This window comes from Cyprinodon variegatus, unplaced genomic scaffold, assembly GCF_000732505.1.
Source record: "Cyprinodon variegatus isolate N-32 unplaced genomic scaffold, C_variegatus-1.0 Scaffold359, whole genome shotgun sequence".
Lineage (NCBI taxonomy): Eukaryota > Metazoa > Chordata > Actinopteri > Cyprinodontiformes > Cyprinodontidae > Cyprinodon > Cyprinodon variegatus.
Window position 1 is genome coordinate 372,547 of NW_015150812.1, and position 20,204 is coordinate 392,750.

The window sequence follows — 20,204 nt, forward strand, 5'->3', positions numbered from 1 at the left end:
TCACCATCATTTCCTTTACTTAGCTGTTTAAATAAGTTATTTACAGTTAACTTTAGCTGCTTTAAGAGAACCAGAGCCACAAAGTTATCGCTTCCTCTTCCACCGTATGTCATTATTTACAACATCCGCATGTAAACATCCGCTGTACTGAGTGCAATACGCCTTATATTTCATAAAATTCAAAAAGAAAATCTTTAAGAAGGCCAAAAAATAGGTGATTTTCGCTGATGTAATAATCTGACATATTCTGACAAATGTACATTTCAGGTTAAAACGAGTCGATTCAACCAAGACAGAAGAAGGAGAGCAAACGTATTGACAATACTTACAAACATCAAGGAATCAACACAGGAGATTTACAGGTAAAAAAAAATAATAAAAGCGACAGATATGGCTTCATGTTTGGAGACAGCTTTGAGTTCAAACGTTACATTTTCTGCAAATAAAACAATTTTCTTCATTTGTTTTTGGTGAGAACGTCAACTTTGGCAAACTAAAAGAATAAATAAATCAAGTCAGTCCATTTAAAAAACAAAACAAAAAAAAAAACATCCTCTTAACTGCTGTGTTTGGATTCTGTGTCTTTAGCTCAAGTTTTTCAGTGCGATTTCCCCCATAAACGGCTCAACCCCATCCGTCAGCCATCGGATCCAAACAAATAGCTGCATTTATATTTTAAACTTTAAAGCTATCTGCTTTTCTTTGTACAAGACCCGACATATACCAGCCTGAGGCAGAAAAAGGAACAAAGAGGAGGTGGACTGATGAGGCAGGGGGTGACGTGGAGCCGTCTGACGGTCGCTGCTGGGAAAGCTGCGTCTATTTGGGAGGCAGCTGGTTGTCCTGGCTCGCTGGAGGCGCCGTCTCTTTGTAAAAGTTTTCAATCTGATCTTTGTACATCTTCAGCACTACGGGCCTCTTCAGCTTCATGGTGGGACCTGTTGGACAAAAGCAGATTAGAGTTATGAGCATCACTAGAACTGACGCTAGGACTGGTTTGGTTGGAAAAGCTCATCAGTTATATGAAGACTCTCTTTATTTAGAACCTCTGTGGTTCTATTTATTGATGGTACACTGACCCAGCTCGCCTCCACCGACAGAGAAGTCCCGGTCCAGAATGACCCACTTCTGAATGCGCTGGGCGTTGGATGTCGCCTTCTCGTTGACTCTGTTGATCCCCTCCTGGATGGCGGCGTGGACGGCGCGGTCCCGACCGCCCGCGACCTCAGAGACGCGCGTGGCGTTGCTGCCCAGCCTCCTGCAGAGCTCCACGGCCTCTGGCGTCAGCTCATCCTGTGGGTCGCCCGTCTCTGGGTTCACTTGGCACTGCGGGACGAGAAAATCAGCTTTAACTGTACAACCTTTTATTATTATTTATATCCAGGATTATTTACAATAAATAAAGAGAATTTTTTTATTTCCATTTTTTTTAAAAACAACAAAAAAATGCTACTTTCATTTACATTTTATTAAAAAATGTTTGAAAAAACAAAACTTTACCAACAACCAACAGAAAAGTTTTACTTTATTTGCAGCATAAATAAACCCTTTAAATGTTACCCAGAATTTACTTATGATCTCTTATTATTGTCTATTTGTTCTTTATGTTAGAGGGCCTCCTCACCATCACCCTAATCTTTACCTCGCTTCATACAACCTCTGACTAAAGTCAAAAAAGCAAAACCAGCAGGTATAGCAATAACCTTGGGTTTAAATGGAATTTTATGCCTATGTCATTATCAGCTGTGAAATTTTTTTACCTACTTTTGGTTTTTATGTTTATTTTGATCAACTTATTCCCTCATTAAGGCCTTTTTTTATTGTCTATTAAAATAAGACGTAAAGATGTAGTTTTCTCAGGGATCACCAGATGGCGGTGTTGAGCTTTAAATAGATTAGTTTCTGACACTCCATCTAATTGCAGTTTAACTGGCTGCTGTAGGAAGCGGCTAAATGCCTCTGTTCTCACCTTGACAGTGAGCAGCATGGAGAGGAACTTCCTCTTGTCTCCGATCAGCATGGCGTTGCTTATCAGCGGCACTGCTTCCTTTACTGCGTCCTCGATGGGAACCGGAGGGATGTTTTCCCCTCCTGCTGTGATGATCAGCTCTGCAGGAAACAATGCAATGAAAAGTCTGGTCGTTTGGAGGTAGGAGGGATGAACATCCCTGGACAATCTGAGGAGTACCTTTGATTCTGCCGGTGATGAAGAGGAATCCGCTGTCGTCGTGTTTGCCCAGGTCACCCGAGTGCAGCCAGCCGTCTTCATCGATGGCCTCCTGAGTCTTGTCGACGGCGTTGAGGTAACCCATGAAGACGTGTCGGCCCCAGAAGCAGATCTCCCCGTTTCCCTCCTCATCAGGGTTGTGCAGCTTAGTTTTACACCCAGGGATCTCTATACCACAGCTGCAGGAGCACAAAAAGCAACATTGTAAGCAGAGTCTTTAACATGCTCTTAATTTGAAAACAACAAAAAAAGACTAAAGGCCATTTCCAGGCAGTAAATCAGTAGAACCTCGACTCTGAACATCTCTGATCAAGATGCAGAAACAGCTGGAAGTTAGTTAGCGAGAGCAAAGCTAATGGGCCGATACTGCACAGCCAGTTATCGGGTATCGGTATCAGGGCCAAAAAATGGCATCGGCACAACACTGGTAGAAACAATGAGAAGGTCCACACCACGGAGCTTCGCCTTAGCATATTACAGCTGATTACCCTTTAGTTTATACACTGAATGTAATCACTGAATGTAATCAATATATATGAAGATACAAAACTTTTAGTTCCACAATATTCATTATTTGAATGTTTTTAATGTAATTAAAAGGTACAGTGGAGGATGTCAATCTCAATAAGTGGTCCTCCTAATTGTCAATCATTCTGGTGATGTGTTTACTTAAGGCCATCCTACGTCCCCATTTTCCCTTACTGGTGGAAAGTCTTACATAGTGGAAAAACTGCTGATCTTCTTTTGGGGGGAGTGTTGGCCTAGTGCTTAGAGCATTGTGCTTGTGCTCTGAGAAGATTGCAAGAACCTGACGCTCCACTCTGGGTCCCTGAGCAAGACCCTTAACCCCACACTGCTCCCTAGGCGCCACACAATGGCAGCCCACTGATCCACAAGGGGATGGGTTAAATGAAGAGGTAAATTTCTCCAGTGTGAGATCAATAAAGTTCAACTATAATATTAATTATTATTAGAAAGTAAGCTTGTATGAGTGATGCAAAGAGCAACTTTTAAACGGAGCGTGCACGAGGAGAAATGGGCTCGTGCACGCTCTCACTGGAAAAAAAATCTAGATATGTCATTTCTTTCTTAAAATAAGTGCATTTATTCATGGTTTGAGGAGGTAAAAGAGACATTTTGCCAAAGGAACAAGAGAAATCACATTTAATTACAATAATTATCTTATTTTAAAAGTAAAAATATTAATTCCATTGGCAAAATATCTCATTTAACTACTCAAATTAACAGTAAATTAACTTAATGTAAGTAATCTTTACTTATTTCTAGATCGTTTTTCCAGTGCTCGTTTACTTGTTTAATTGGCGTTCCCTTTTGGCAGCAGGTACAGGGTTGTGCATGTGCATTTTTTTATTGAAAGTGGAGAGGGTAGGTGTTTTCAAAAATTCGCGAAAATCCTCCATAATACCTTTAATGAGTTGCCAGAATATTATGGAATTTAATATTTTAGCTAAGTTTGGGATTTTCAGGTTTATTAAATCTGTTAATGAATAATAACAAAATATTCTGAATATATTCTAGTTGTCTTTTAAGGTGTTTCTGAATTTATCTCAAAACAAAGATTTAGTGTTTAAGGAAGACTTCTGATTTCTTCTTAAGCAGATTAATGTAGTTTATCAACATTTTTCTCTTCATTATCTCTGAGTGAATTAGATGCATTACCACCATCTTTTACAATCTGATGCCCTATTTATTCAAATGCAAACAGCATTCAGACTTCAACTTTATTCAGATGTGGGATGAACTGATCCGCATTTTTTCCACATCTGATCCGATATCTGCTGAGCCCAACATTTTCCGATACCAGAGCTCTGTTTGCTTTAATGTTACCATCCTGACTGTTGGTTTTATTGGGAGGTTGTCATGGGCTACGTTCGCACTGCAGCAGATTCTGTTTTTTGCCCATTTGTGACCTGGATCTGATCTTTTCGTGACAGTCTGAACAACACAGATCAGATATTTTCCAATGCGACCCAGGAGCAGGAAGAAAAGGAAGGAAATGAACGGTGGAGAGCTGTGCCCCAGCACTACCAACGATGTTTATTTCCGCAAACGCAGAGCACGATCATAACTTGTGACGCCATTGCATCCTCTACTGCGCATGCGGGACACACGTTACGATGCAGAGGTTGACATTCTGCACCAATAGTAATGGTAGGTTAAAGTTAACTGAGTGGAGCTCTCTGACAGAGTGGAGAAAAAGCTTCCTCTCACTCTGACATTTCTTAGATTAAAGCCAGAAAAAACAAACAAACAAAAAAAAAAAAATAAGGATGAACGTCCAAACATTTGAGCGTTGGAGCTGATATAAGGAAGCATAGTGACCCAGATAACAGGCAGAGGTTTCTGATTTCCCTCTGGAAATTCAAGTTGACTGTTAGCATTGGCTAACCAGCAAACAAGAACAGGGAAACATTCTATGGGAGGAGTTAAACCAGCAGGTATCCCCTAAATCAAAGACATATACCCCAAAAGAAGAAAACTTTTATGATGAAGAGATTTTTAACCTAATTTAAATTTATCACAGAAATAGACTGAATAGATCGAATCTTTCTCCTAATGGATCAGGCCCATTTTTACCAATACTGGATCCAGAATTATCTTCAATGATCAAGACTGATACTGATATTATTTTCAGATCTGTGCATCTTTAGATTCTTTACTTTTTTTAAAAATATTCTCTTCTTTGTTCTTTCTCTGCTTGTGCTGATGTAATAAATGCTCCATGTTGCCTCTGACTGACAGGTTTAAAGGCCTTCCTGGATGTTTTCAGAGTGAATTCAGAGAAGCTGTACCTGGTGAGTTTGAAGGCCTCTGGTTTGGAGATGGTGTGGGGTCCGGTGCTCTCGCTCATGCCGTACAGCTCGTACAGAGGGATATCCAGGCTGAGGAAGAACTCCAGCGTGTCTTTGGTGATCGGCGCGGCGCCGGTGTAGCATTTGGTGCAGCGGTCCAGACCGAGAGCCTTACGAACTTTCTTAAACACAAGCTTTTTGGCCACCTGATAGCTGAACGGTGCACGGCCGGCTGCTGCGTTTCTTTATGGGAGAAAAACAAGGAAGGAACATTAAAAAAATATATCAGTAGGTAGGTATGTATGTATGTATGTATGTATGTATGTATGTATATGTGTGTGTATATATATATATATATATATATATATATATATATATATATATATATATGTGTGTGTGTATAGTGGTTCTGTGTAATTGGTAAAAAAAACAAGCAGGAAGTTATTCAGAGCAGCCTTACTGGTTCATCTTGGTCAGATTGGTCTGCAGACCGACATCTTTGGCCCAGGCGGCCACTTTCCGCCGCACGGCTGAAGATTTGGCTCCGACTGATTTCATCCTCTCCTGCATCTTTTCCCAAACCCGCGGGACGCCCATGAAGGCAGTGGGACGCACTTCTTTCAAAGTGTTCACCAGAGTTCCCTGAGAAAACGCATTCAAAAAGAAACATTTTACCCGATTATCAAACCTTCGGTGAAAAAGCCTTCAAATAAACTGAAATTAATGAGGAAAATCCAATAAAAAAGGGCCTTTTCTGTTTGTGTAACAGTCACATAGCCTTAAGGGCGTCCGTGTCCTGTAGATAATCTACTCTTAACAACATGCCATGCTTTAATAGTTATATGAACACATTGAGGTGATAGATAAGATGGAAATGCCTGCAGAATAAAAACAATCCTTGTTAGGAAGCAGCTGAAGTGGAAATTAATTTTAAAGGATTGGTTGCAGCAAACTGACGCCATCCTCCTTTTTTCTAAATGTTTTTGTGCTCAAACACGAAAAAAATTGATATATTATTTTAATTTCTTTGAGATCAACTTTGCAGGAAGATAAATCCGCTTTTTTCTTTCCTTCAGCGCAGTAAATCCTCAGAACTTTATGACCTGTGAGATAAACGTTGAAGTGAATCAACACACCTGTAACAGTCAAAGTGCACGGAACATGAGGGACATCATAAACGTCCGTTTGATAAACAGAAGGAGTTTATCTGCTCTAAAACTGCCTCACAGGTGAGACCAAAACATGAAGAAGTGAAGCACATTTGGTCCAATAAGCCACGGAGGGTCAAGCGTTATTTATTCAGTGTTTGAACTGGATTGAGAGATATAAAATGTAGAGCTTTACATTGTAGAAAAACATATTTAGTGTTTGTTTTTATATTATAAGAATCTCTAATTGTTTGGCTTTATGTACAATGTTTTTACACTTAATCCATAAATAGATAAATAACCAGAAGATGCATTCTACACGCCATCTTTAAAGCTGGGAAAAAAATGCCTTAAGGAGTTGCCGTAGTTACACATAACTCTTTCTACCTATTCAGGCTTTTAGCAAACAGCTAATGTTAACAGTTCAGTCTGAGATTAGGTCAGACTGTTGTCAGCTGCTCACCTTCAGGGCGTCTGGCTGAGCGAAGTAGGTCGCCCCTCCGACCCTCATGATGACCCAGATGTCGACCATCTGCGCCGCGATGTGACTCAGCGGCAGGTAGCTGACCACCACCTCCTGGGACTGGGTGGCGTCCTTCAGGTGGACGTGTTTGCCCGTTGATAGAGCGGTCCAAGTTATCTGAACACACAGACACCCATATTTTAAACTGCAGGTCTAGAACATTTAAAACAGTACAAAAGAACAGCTGGGAGGTAAATAAGATTCAGACTTAATTCAGGCATAAAATCACCAAAAATTACATTTTCTTTCTGTCAAACATTTCCCCTAAGCAAAAGGGAGAGGAAAAAAACTAAATATCCTTTGCCAAGAAGCTTACAGACAAAATAAAGCAAAATAGTAATGCATTAGTTTGATTAAATCAGTAAACTTTTTAAGGAAACTATCAATATGTATAAAACATAGAATAATAAAATAATCGACATAAGGAAAACCTAACATGAGCCTCTTCATATTAATATTAAATAAAAATACTTTGTTTTTACATGATTTAAACACGTTTGAGATCTTCATGAATTGAATTCCTCAGTTTTATCCCAAAAACTGAAGCGTTGGACCAAGAAATTGGTTTCCTTTTTTTCTCTTATCTTCCACTTATTTTCTAAATTGAGAAACTGTTGTATTTTTTTATGGCAAACATTTACATCTTGCTTCAAATATAATTCAGTGTTTGTAACTTGAGCAAATCTGGAGCATCTCTAATAACTCTGTAGCTGGAAAAACAAACTGACCCTTTAATGAATAATCTAACCAGGCTTATAAAAAATCCCAGTGATGTAAAAGTTCACACTGGTTCCTTTTCACTATAACCCCAAATATCAGCTTAACAGTTTGAGATCTTTTTATAGTAAATTATTAAATTTGTCGCAGGATTTAAAGAGATCACGTAAAGCCAGAAAGGATCAGTCATTTCGCCGTGATCAGATAAAGGTTAACTTGATATGCTGAGTAAAGCATAATGCGCTTCTTTCCCCATAAAACACGCCTTGCTGAGGTGCAGCACTCTGTTACGGTTGTAAAACAAAATCAGCTGCATTTTTTTTTTTTTCTTCTCCAGCCTGAGGGTCTTAAAAGCATCACAAGATCAACCTGAGGTGTTCAGAGATGATCAGCAGTGGAGGAAAAAGGGAAACAATCCTTTGTTGTCCAGGATCTTCTCTGTTTTAGTTTGAATTATTATTCGGATTTTAAATATTAACTGAATTATACAGAGTTTAGCCATGAAGGATGTTTTATGATGTATGTTTTCATGCTTATTTATTATCATAACAGAAACATATTGTATTAAAGTGTTTGTAATCCTTCAATCTTTCTTTAATTGGATTTCCCATACATCTATCTGGGCTTCACACAACCACAGAATTTTATTGCCTTTTCCTTTTGTAAAAGATCCTAAATGTGATGATGTAACTCCTCCAGCTGAGGCTATGCTGTGTGTTTAGGGTTTGCCGTGCTGTTGGAAGGCAAACCTTTGTCCCAATCTCAACCTTTTCTGATCTTTAATGCATTTTGTTCCAAGATTACCCAGCATTCAGTTCCTACATCCTCTCCCCAAACTCTGCTGAACGCAGAATAATCCTCCCACCACCATATTTCACCTGAGAGATGCTGGCTCATTGTTTTCCTCCAGTGTTTTACATGTAGGGCAAAAAGCTTGATTTGTTCTCTTTTCATCTGCTCCTCTTCTATACAGGACAAAAAGCTGTTCCATTGACAGTGCGCTGCTCCTCTATAGCTGATTCCTCCCTGCCCTTTCCGTTGAGCCGTTTGTTCACTAATGTTCTCTAACAATCCTCTGAGACTGAATTTAGGCTAAGTAAAGTACAAACTGGTTAAACTGGGTTTTACGTTGGCTGCATACAAACGCTTCCTGTTTGTTGTTTTGCATTGATCTGTCACCTTAGCATGCAGCACAATGATGCCTTTTGTTTAAACTAGCAGGGTGAAACTGTTAAGGGTGAGTGACACACTGCTGCCACAGATACGGCCGAGGGGGGGAGGACCAGTTTGTGCGACAACAGAGGGACAGGAGGGCGAAAAAGAGTGGGGATCCAGTAGGAAAAAGGGTCCCAGCATTCTAACGCATCTCGCTCTTCTATCAATAGTGGCGTCGGATGTAGGAGTTTGCCCTGAAATCGAAGGGTTGATGGTTCAAGCCCTGACTCTGACTTTCAGTGTCGTTGTGTCCTTGGGCAAGACACTTTACCTGCATTGTCTACTGATGGTGGTCGCCAGTGTACGGCAGCCCCGCTTCTGTCAGTGAGCCCCAGGGCAGCTGTGGCTACAATGTAGCTTGCCACTATCAGTGTGTGCATGAATGGGTGAATGACTGAGTGTAGTGTAAAGCGCTTTGGTCAAGTCTCCTGACTTGAAAAAGCGCTATATAAGTCAGAGGATTCCTGTCTGCGGAAGGGGCGGGGGCATATCTGCGTTAACAGCGACACACACAGACGATCTGGTTAGTGAGTATAAATCCGCCTTTAGTGTCCAGATGTTTGAATTGAATCAAACACTGAAACGCTCCAGCAAAAAATCCAGAAAACTTTTCATCTGTCCATCTGCTTCCATTCCCCAAAGAGCCGCGAACATCCGACCCAAAAACCCTTCAACACGCAGTCACATCATGGGAACTCAGAACTCACGTTGTCGTGACTTAGCATGACCCCCTTTGGCTGGCCCGTGGTCCCTGAGGTGTAGATGAGCGTGCAGCACTGATTGGGCTTCTGGCTGGAGATGATGGCATCCAGAGGTCCGTCCGGTTCTTTGCGACCGATCTCCATGAATTCTTCCCACTGGAAATGAGATGAACCGATCAGTTGGGCCTCCCTACATACCTCTGAGCGATCTGGATCAAACAGTCTGCTTACCGAGTACAGATTCTCTCTCTTCTCTTTCACTGCATCTTTGTATTGGATAATGGCTTTCAGGTGAGGCAGCCTGTCTTTAATCTGCAGACAATAACATGACTGAGTAAAACACTTACTCATTTAAAAAAGGCCATTTTAAATGAGAAGTTCTGCTCATTCAAGAATTTAGTGGTACGATGCTAAAATTTTATATTCCATGTTTTCTTGAATAAGATGCATGTGGAGTAATTTTATTACATTGTGTGGGAAGCAAAGAACATCTTTTGTAAAAGGAAAATTGAAAGAAATGCAAACAAAAACCAAAAGTTTGAAAACCTATAATCAAAATGTTTTTTCTTTTATTGTCAATATCTTCTTTCTTTCCATATTTCACCTTTAAAAAATAAAAAAATAAAAGTTTTACTTTTTTTTTTCAATTTTATTTTGTTCAATTTTTTCTTTTTCAGCTTGAAATTTGCCAATTGCCTTTTTTTCAAATTTGATTTTATAGATCCCATTCTCTTCCCTCCAAACCCAATATAAACGCTCCCTTTTCTATGAAGAAGCTTTTTAAAGCTTCATTTCTAGGTTGCATGTTGTCAATTTTCTTGCAATGTTCTTTGCTCGCAAAAATAAAAATAAACTCCGGATGCAGAAAACACGAAATATAAAACGTGTTGCATAGTGCCAATAACTTCCTGACTGAGATGTTCTTCCTGATGAAAATAGCCGTTTATGAGTAAAAAATCCACCAAAGTTTCTTTGTATTTATGGTAAAAATATTGTTAATTCAAAACCGGTCACACATTTCCCCAAACAACACATTTTATTTGCTTTATATATTTTTACTTAAATTAAGACATAAAATGCAAAACTACTTCATGTTGAAACTCTTGGTTTTGTTAGTGTAATAATGTTCAAAATAAAAGAGTAAACTAATGAATGACATTAAAGCTATAAACTGAAATAAAACAACAATAATGACAGCAGTGGAAAGAGGAAACAGAAGATAAACAAAACAGAAATACTGATCAGAACTTGTTAAAGCTGTTTATTTGATCCTGTGTTGCAGGTTTTACGTTCCTGGAATTTAAAACCAATCAGATCAGTGGTTTATATGGTGATTCTTCTCTCACCTGAAGGATTTTCTGCAGCTGTTTGTGGTTCTCCACCACGATAATGTTAGCTTCGGAGTTTTCTGCTACGTATTGGCACGCCTCAGGGGAATTGGTGGTGTAGATCCCCACAGCAAACCCGCTGCAAGAGAGGAGGAGAAGGTCAAAGGTGATGATTTTCTTTAAAATGAGGACAGGGGGGTAAAGAAATGGTTAAAATCAAAACATAGAATTGTTCACAGGCCTCTTTTTGTTAGCATGTTTTAAAAAATCTCCTAGTAAGATACAGGGAAGTTGTGTTTTTATGGTAAAGTCACAAAGTTTAAGTTTTTATGCATGGAAAATAATCCAGGAGTTAGCAGGAAGCTGGGGAGCTACTTTATGGTGTGGATGGGGCTCATAGACATGTGCCAGGATAAAAAAAAAAAGGCATCTGTAAACCTATGGAGAACCAAATGCATAAATTCTGTTGTGAAAGGGCCGACATTGCATGAAATGAAAATAAGTAAACCAAGGCGAGTGAAAATTAAGACCTTGTTAGTTGGCATCTACATAAAACCAGATAAAGGAACAACTAATCTTGTCTTCTAAGGTTTCTTAAACTGATGCTCCTACTGAGATACTGAAGTGCAACTGAGATTTGACTCGCTGCAGCTGGTTAGGTCACATTCTTTCTATGATTGGTCTGCAGTGACAGGAGGCGTGGGAGTGGAAGGCAAACCCACATACCACCACGGTACGTGCCATAAAGCCATACTTAAACTGCAAGACATGAGCGTTTATCTTTGCACACAGGAGAACAATGGGGAACCTGTCCTTTCTGAGGCTAGCTTCTCTTTTAATGAAGCCATGGTAAAAAAACAAAACAAAAAACAAACTAGAGGCCAGAAAAGTACATATTTCTACACAACAGGTTGAGGCTCTGTGAGCTGCAGCAGCTGCAGTTTTGACCAATCGGTTTGTTCAGTTTTTATTCTGCTGAACGTCCTGGTTTCAACTGCTCTTAGTTCTCAGCATCTAAAAAACATAGTTAAATGTGAGCAGAAGTGATTATCTGCAGTTCTGATCAAATCATCTGTGCTCTGTTTCCCTCCTGAGGAAGCAAATACAAAAAAGGGTCCTTAAAAGCAGAAACAATACATCACGTCCAATGTCAGATGTGAACTTTAGTAAACTTAGCAAATATTGCAAAAAAAAAGCTTAATATGTCAACAGAAATATTTTTCAGCTTGTTTATGTTAAATGTCTCAAGGCTAAGATGTGACCTGCTGGCCGAGGTCGAGCTGTGGCACATTCTATCTCACTAAGTCACGATAAGCAACGTCAATAAACTGATGCAGATTAGAGATAAAATATTTGTTTTGTTTTAAAAAAAATGGACACTGAACTAGAGAAATGGGAACTCACCCTGCCAAAATGGCTCCAATGTCGGCGATGAACCACTCTGCAGAGTTGAAGCCCAGAATTCCCACTCCGTGGAAGCGCTTCAAACCAAGCTGCAGAGAAACCACAAACAGAGCCATAAATAAAAAGAGCCCACAGTTAAAACATCTTAACAATCTGGGGAATAATATCAGCGAGGAAAATTCATTAAACGTCCTGTTTTTAAATGTGCAATTCTTTTTTTTTAGTTCAAACTAATTATCCACAAGTGTATGGAGTGAATTTTGTTCCATTATTGCTGCAGAAAAATAACATGTTTTATTAATTGAAATTTGGAAAACACACAGACTGATAAAAATGTTTCTGCCAATGCAAAAGCTGCCCAACAGAAACGTTTTCGCTCCTAACTCCAGGGAGAAGCCCGTCCCCAGAAGTGAAGACAATGTCATTTGTAAAAACGAAAAAAAAAAAAAATCCAAAAAGAGAACATTTTAAAATAGAAATTCTGCAAAAAAAAAAATTTGAACATAAATTTGAAAATTTAAAATGAAGTCTTAAAAACACATAATAAAAAAAAGAAAAAGAAATTTAAACAAAAACTAATTGGACAAAATAAATCTGAGAAAACAGCAAGGCTACCTTTTTAAGTTTTATATCTGGATTGCTTTTTTTGTTGTTCAAATGTCCTTTTTTTATATGGTTTTATTTGCTAGCAACAATAATGGAACCAAATTCCCTCCGTTAATGATCAAACCCGTTATATAGGGAAGTCCCCTTGCAATGTTTTTATTTCTGATACAATGCAGTATTGCACACATGAGAATTGGCCAAAACCAACATTGAGTCGATAAGATATTAGCAGGAAATGCGTAGGCTTTTATTGCTTACTTTATACTGCAGAATGTAAGAAAACACTTAATAATAAGTAAGTAATATTACTAAAGCAGGGAACAAAAGTCAACAACAGATGCCTGTAAATTTAACAAATGACTTACAGGAACTCTTAGCAGAAGAGTTTTTCTATCAGAAAATATCGGAGATTTTAGTTGTCGGCCGATAAAATACGATATTAGTTTTTGGCAAACATCGGACCCCATATCTGACATTAATACCGAATTGAGACATCCTAGTGTTATGATAATCTTCATGAATAATACAAAAAAAGAAAACAATTTTATAATGAGAATTCAAAGTTATGCCTCAAAAGGAGAAGAAGGAAGTAAAAAGCTATGAACCCTGTTCATGTGCATCTCAATCATGGTTGTACCACATTCTATAAAAACATAATCATCTAAATCAATGTTTGTTTTCTTTAATAAGGGACGGCCACCAGATATTAAACCTGGATGTTAGGATTTCAATATTTGCTTCCTTTTCTTTATTGTTTGCTTTTTTGTCTAGTGTTTCTCAATGTTTCAGATTTCAAACACATTTTATAATTTCAAGATAAGCTGGTTAAATTCAGGAAGCTGTTAAATAAAGCTTTTATTTAATGAAGTAAAAGGGAGAACACCCTTTGGCTTGTTTTATTCTAGACCTACAGACTTACTTAAACAGAACCTGACTTTCAACATGAAGTAGGCTGGAAGGTCCCTGATCCTGTTCTTAATAACACAGAAACAGAAAAAGCAGAGCTCTTCATCTCTATCAGTCCCAGCACAGGTAGAGCTGGAACATGGAACAGCCTTCTGAGAATTGGCCGCCAATCAACTTAACTCAAACAACTCAATGACGACCAATCCAGGAGGAAGCAACCACCCCAGAACAATCAGGACTGCTAGACTTTGACTAGGCCAATCCAAAACTTTCATTTCATGAATTCCTGTCCAGATGTTAAGGCTTAAACATGACTAAATGAAAACAAATGCTAATAACGTCTTCACCAAAAAAAAAAGGTTAAAACTAAATGACAAAATATGTTAGGGAAACAAATACTATTCAGTGCATTTTACTTTTTTATACAGACAACACAAAAACAAAAGAAAGATTAAACATAAATGCACAAGTCGGCTGACTGACTGGATTCCTTATCAGCCAAATAACATTTAATAAGTCAAGCATTTCCTTTTATTTAATAGTTGATAGACATTCTTGTAATTCCATACAGAAAAAGCACCATAGCTTTTTTTGCACAGAAAGGTTTTTAAGGCCGTTACAAGACTTAAAATCCTAAGATTGTTCTTTTTTTCTAAGGTATGAATTCCACTGAATTCACAGCAAATTCCTAGAATATTTGCAGACCATCCCCAGCTTATATTAAATCAGCTGATCATCACAGCAGCACCATGTGATCTATGAAGAGTCTAGTCTGTTGAGTCTATATCAAGGTAAAGTTACACCTACGTACATGAGAGCTGTTTAAATTATTAGGCTCTTTCATTACGATGAGTACAATATTAAGCAAAGAGCGACTGATGGTAGAATGGTACCAGCGGAAGGTTAGAGGTGCGGAGGGTTTGTGGGCGGAGCTTGCACTAAATTCTGAGCATCCCAACAATTCTTTACCAGGATCTTGTAAAGGATGCAAGGTTTAGATTTTTTTGCCTCATCTGGTGTTTTTTTTCTAACTAACGCAGCGTTTGCTTTGCCTAATTCTGAAACATCTGGACTTGCCTAAACATACAGGACAATATATTTCCAACAAGGTCAAAAGTTTTGGTTTTACAGATGAATTAACGGATATCGAGTCAGGAGATCCATCCAAAGAAATTCCAACTAAAAGAAGAAGGCAAGTTCTGATCTGATCAGCATAAAAGAAGGAAACCAACCTTTAAAAAACCCTTTGCAGCAGTGCGACAAGCCTGGTAGTACTCTTTGTAGGTGAGGGTTTTCTGTTGCTCACCCTCCTTCCAACCCAAAGCCGTGAAATCACCAAAACGTTCTGCAGCTGCGGCAAACATCTGGTTGACAGTCAGAGGTTCCTCGGCAGCCACACCAGAGTCTCCGACCCTCAGTTTGACCTCTCCGTCGCGATGTGTCGTCCAAAGACGGAGCTCTGCTGACGGTGGACTCTGGGCTGAATGATGAGAAGAGACACTTAGAGCTTTGATAACGAGCCGCTGTGATAAATTCTTTCTTCTAGACTTTGTCTGTAGAGCTGAGTCATTTTTAAGGGTCATGATTTCCAACAAAGAATATATTTACAGTTTCTATGTAGCTATTTGACACACCTTCCTTATTCAGTGATTTTTTTTTGTTTTTTATTCCAACTCATCTAACTTCATCAAAACTGTTTAAAAAGCTTTTGAGGTTTACCTCATTAAGCATTAATGAGGTAAATATTAACATAAAGTCATTTCTCTCATTAATTCTCATTGAGAGAATTAGAAAGCAGCAATTAAACCAAGGGGGGGTCTTAACAAAAAACTAAAGTATAAAAGATATTTTGTTATTTTTAGTTCTGCTCTCTGTATATATGATCTAGAAAGTAATAGAAATAAGGAAAAGCCATTGAAATGCTAAGGTGTGTCCCAACCTTTGTCTGGGGTGTTTAGTCCAAACTTCTTCATTTATACAGCACTTAAAGCAAACATGTTAGACTAAAGCACTGCACAGAAAGAAAGGGATCATTGCTAGGAGTGGTTAAAAAGGAGAAAGGAAAAACCCAAAGGAAACATCAATTAAATATGTAATAACTTTAAAATAAATATGGGGAAAAGGTTATAAAGCTTATCTAAAGTCATGGCAGGCTGGTGCAGTCACGCAAAAATACACAACAACACTTTAGGTTGGGATAAGTACATTAAACATTTAGAGCTCTGATCAAAAGGACATTTAGCTGAATTTCATATTCACTCAGATTTATAAAATAAACTTTTAACGAAGAAATAAATAGTAAAAAAAATCGACTCGGGTTAAGCAGCACTGTGTAATGTTTGACCCCGATGTTAGCTTAATTTGTGATTTATTCAACAATTTTTTTTTTGGGGGGGGGGTCTATATTCAGCTCTTGGTGCCTATCCATGCACTTTTCAAAAACCGTCCAATGTAACCAGGGAGGCTCGGATCTATCACTGACCCAGAGCGTCACCTCACAACAGTCTGAGCTCACTAGAGAATAGATATGACTCTGATCAGATATATTTTAGTTTTTCTGATGCAGGATTTAATGTAGAGACTGAATGTGGCCTGCCCTGCGATAGACCGACGACCTGTTCAGGGTGTACCCCGCCTCTCGCCCGTAGGCAGCTGGAGATAGGCACCAGCACCCCTCGTGACCCCGCTTGGGTAACGGAAAATAGATGGATGGACTGAATGTAGCCTTGAATTCACAGTAACTCCATGACTTCTCAATCTGCTGCTACAAAGAGGTCGTCTGGTTCCTTTAGACTGTGCAGTGCCGTCAGTGGCTACCAGGGGCGCTAAACCTGGAAGTTACGTCTAGTCTAGCTCCCCTAGTGGCTAAAAGTTACAGTGATGCTTTAAGCTTCTCACGGTAGTTTGCTGTGGTTTTGGCCCATTCCTCCAGACAGAAATATTGTAGCTGAGTCAGGTTTGTTCACATCTGAGTGTTCGTAAACTTTGACTTTAATAGAAATATTTTTTAACATAGTAAAAAAATATCTCTCTTATTATCCTGTTTTGTAGCTAATATGCTGGTGAAGATTCTCAGTCAGTCTTTGGATAGTTATAAAAAAAAAAAAAAAACAAGTTCCAAGTTTGAAGACGTTTTGTTTCCCATCCAGGAAGATTTTTCAATTCAAAGTGTCAGGAATAGCGTTGAGTTCGAGGTTTTCGACAGTAGCCCATTAAAACATTTTAGCTAATAGATCAAATTTTTAAAATCCCAACTCGACTAAAATAAGAGAAGTTTTATCCTATCTAAGGTCGGACACACACAAAAACAGGATGTGTGTCAATTTATACTGCAGGTCTTAAGATCTTGTTTTAAATTGTACAAATATGTCACAAAAATCTCAGCTGATCCCCGGTTTAAGCCAGACATTCTTCGTAATTAGAAAAAAATATAGTTAAGTGAGAAACCCAGGTGTACGACATATTAGATTAAAACTACACCATAGGCTAACATATTCTTCTGGGTTTGATAGACCCCAAAGGATTCTGATAATTAAACCAGGAGAAGACGTCTCTTGGTCCTTTGGGAGTTTGCAGTGTGAAAGAACAGATGTGTTTTTGGCCTAACGAGCAGCAGGATGTTTGTGTATAAAGTGGAGTCACATGCTGGATTTATTGCTGGTGAAACAGCTGCTTATCAGTTCCTCCAACAGACAGGATGGGGAATAACTTTCTCACTGAACAAAAAAATACAATAGGATTTCTATTATGTAAATATGGGCTGGGTGTATTAAAATAATTTCCACTGAGTCAGTCTATCTAAATATTGGATAACAAATGTTTTAACAAATATTTGCCGGGATTTTCGCAATGAAATATAGATTTTCTTGTTATCTTTATAGCTAACATGAAAGAGAAGACTCTTCCTTTACTGACTAACAGGGCAGAGCGCCGCTCATGAGTTTCAGGAAAAGGGAAGTGGAGTTTTTTTTTTTTCCAAAGAATGTGGGTTCTGCTTCCTCGGGAAAAGACTTTCAGCCAAAAAAATGCTGACTTCAGCAACAAGAACAGACAGAATAACTTCATCCGAGATTAAAATAAATCCTTAAAGTGTTTTTTAATCCTCTTTTACATGTTAAATCCAGCTGCTCAGACAATATAAACACATGGCAGTGCAGCTTCAGGCCTCACCCAGTTGAGCCTCTGAGCTCTGCAGCGCTGCTGAAGACTTAGTGCTGCTGGTGGCTGCATCTGGAGCTGCCATCTCCTCCTTCTCCCCCGTGGACTCTTCCTCTGAAGACTCACTGAGGAAAAAGGAAGAGAAGTCAGAGTTAGAGTCTCTGCAAAGGAACTAGAGGAAAACTGGAGGAGAGACGTAACAGTGTTGAGTCATTAGAGGGAAGAAACAGTTAACAGCATGTTAGGAGCTGCTTATAGACGGGTCACAATAACAAGAACAGAAACACAGTTATTTTGGACTCCTAAGTATTTAACAGGTTATCTAAATTTAGTCATAGATACCAGATGTTGCAGATGAAGTTCAGAGTGACCCAAAGGTTGGTGTCACTCTTTGAGCCAATCAAAAAATATCTTTCAGACAAGATGGTGATTTCCCTTTCTGTGTTTCAAAACTAATGAACTATCTGGAATGACGACTAAAGAGTGAACTGACAAGCATGTAGGACACTGATACTGTAGATATCACCAAAGAACAGACAAATAAATCAGGTCTAGGAGTAGGCTAGTATCTAAAATAAAAGATTATTTTAGACAACACGAAATAAAAATCAGATGTATTTAGAGGTAGACCATAAGATTGTTTGTTGAACAATTTATTATTTATATTTTCAAAAACATAAATGTTGCTTTCTCTGCCTTTAAAGCAGGCTGTATTATGTTGGGATCAAAAGGATTACATGAGGAGCAGTAAATAGGAGTATCATCAGGGAAGAAGTGAAATCCAGCATACAGTCCTGGGCAGAGTGACACGTCTGAAAAACGTATCCGTATATAAGCTTTTTATTATCAGCTGAGATCGATTATTAATTACATGTGTTTTATTTGCCTATTTGACATAAAGACCAATGAAAAAAGCCCTTAAACATATACTTAAAAGTCGTAGGGAAGCGGCTGATCCAACAGTTGCATTTCTGAATTCTCCCGAGTGGTGCCCGACTTAATAAAGTGAATGTGATTGGTCAATTATCAAGGGGGCGGGATTGTTGTGGCAAGTAAGTTTGGTTGTGGCCGGTTTGTCAGAAGCATCTTGCTAACCAGTTAGCAACTTAGTGCTAGTAGGTTCCCACAGACGTCCAACCCCGTGAACACTGGGACAGAACTCAATGGTAAAGTAAATTATTCTTATTTCAACCGTTACGTATATTAGCTGCAATATATGAATCAAGATGCTATGACCAGAAAAAATTTGATTGACAGATGACTGTTGATATATGGCCGAATTTAGGTGTACAAGCTGACATATAACTAACTGGCCCGCATAAAATAACGAAATAAAAAACAGGTTTTAAGGCAGGATTTTTTTTTTTAATCTAACTTTTGGAACAATATGGACTGATAAAGAGTACATTTTTAAGCCAGAATTATTTGACATTTAAATATGACTTCCCTACGACTTTAACCTTTAAAAAGAGGTCGGCCTGACTACCAACCTTGCTTAGTTTTGGTTGAGAGACTCTATCCTTTCCTCTGCCTACATCTCCCAGAATGCCATGTGTTTCTGAACCAGAGTTCGGTGGAATTAGTAAAAATCTATCAATATATTTTATATTGATATTAATCAGGGGTCTATTGCTATATATATATATATATATTGAGAGTGATTTATTGCCCAGCCTTTTTTATCCTTGGTTTTAGAAATATGTGAAGATGAATAACAAATGGGCCAAGTAGTGCACCTTGTGGAACGTTTCTGTCTGAGGTAGACAGATCAATCTGAATTACTTGTGTGTCACAAGATAGCTTGCAAAGCTTCCATTGGCTGCTGTCATTTTCAAAGGTGCAACTCCAGCAGCCAATGAATGGCCTATTTGCCAACACAGAGAGGATGGTTTCTAATGCAACACATGGCACAACTGACTAAAGGTTAAATTTAATTTTCTGAGGGTAACAGTTGTAATACGTTAAGAGTTAACCTACTTTGCTGTGTCCAAAATGCCATCATCAAGGGAAGCTGAACTTTCTCCTGCTCCACATGACCCCAGAAAGCCTCCTTCTCGAGGAAGCTCCATCACCACAGCTTCAGACATGGCACTGGGTTCGCACGCAGTCACTGTAACACAAATATTATTGGGGTTTTTTTTTACTCCACATTAGGTCGAAATAATACACACATTTTTATGTTTAAATGGCTTCTAGAAGCAAATAGAGAAAACCACACATTGTCCGTGGTCATTAATGAAACAATCCTAATGTTAGAATTACTTTCTATTATTCATGTATGAGTTTGTTAAACCATTTTCCGTTTGTTAACTTTGTATATATATTTAATTTTTATGTATAAGCTCCATATTTTTGATTAGAAAACAGAATTACAATTAGATTTTATGCTTTCAGTCCAGCATAGTAATAAAAAAAATCCCTCAGATAAATCCAAAAGACAAAATTTTCTATAGGTTTC

At 38.5% G+C, this 20,204-nt stretch overlaps 1 protein-coding gene across 2 annotated transcripts in view; it reads right to left on the reverse strand.

Moving 5' to 3' along the window:
• Nucleotides 1-583: 583 nt before the first annotated feature.
• Nucleotides 584-20,204, reverse strand: part of LOC107091968 (long-chain-fatty-acid--CoA ligase ACSBG2-like) — a 30,056-nt gene continuing 10,435 nt past the window's right edge. For both annotated transcript variants that reach the window (XM_015386223.1, XM_015386221.1), the window contains exons 2-15: nucleotides 19,724-19,856; nucleotides 17,759-17,871; nucleotides 14,821-15,068; nucleotides 12,077-12,165; nucleotides 10,691-10,811; nucleotides 9,576-9,656; nucleotides 9,351-9,500; nucleotides 6,652-6,828; nucleotides 5,501-5,682; nucleotides 5,041-5,283; nucleotides 2,189-2,406; nucleotides 1,970-2,109; nucleotides 1,080-1,326; nucleotides 584-938 (exon numbers count right to left, since the gene is read on the reverse strand). In XM_015386223.1, coding sequence (XP_015241709.1) covers nucleotides 820-938; nucleotides 1,080-1,326; nucleotides 1,970-2,109; nucleotides 2,189-2,406; nucleotides 5,041-5,283; nucleotides 5,501-5,682; nucleotides 6,652-6,828; nucleotides 9,351-9,500; nucleotides 9,576-9,656; nucleotides 10,691-10,811; nucleotides 12,077-12,165; nucleotides 14,821-15,068; nucleotides 17,759-17,871; nucleotides 19,724-19,833 — 2,238 coding nt within the window. In that variant the 5' untranslated portion in view covers nucleotides 19,834-19,856 and the 3' untranslated portion in view covers nucleotides 584-819. The remainder of the gene's footprint in view (nucleotides 939-1,079; nucleotides 1,327-1,969; nucleotides 2,110-2,188; nucleotides 2,407-5,040; nucleotides 5,284-5,500; nucleotides 5,683-6,651; nucleotides 6,829-9,350; nucleotides 9,501-9,575; nucleotides 9,657-10,690; nucleotides 10,812-12,076; nucleotides 12,166-14,820; nucleotides 15,069-17,758; nucleotides 17,872-19,723; nucleotides 19,857-20,204) is intronic.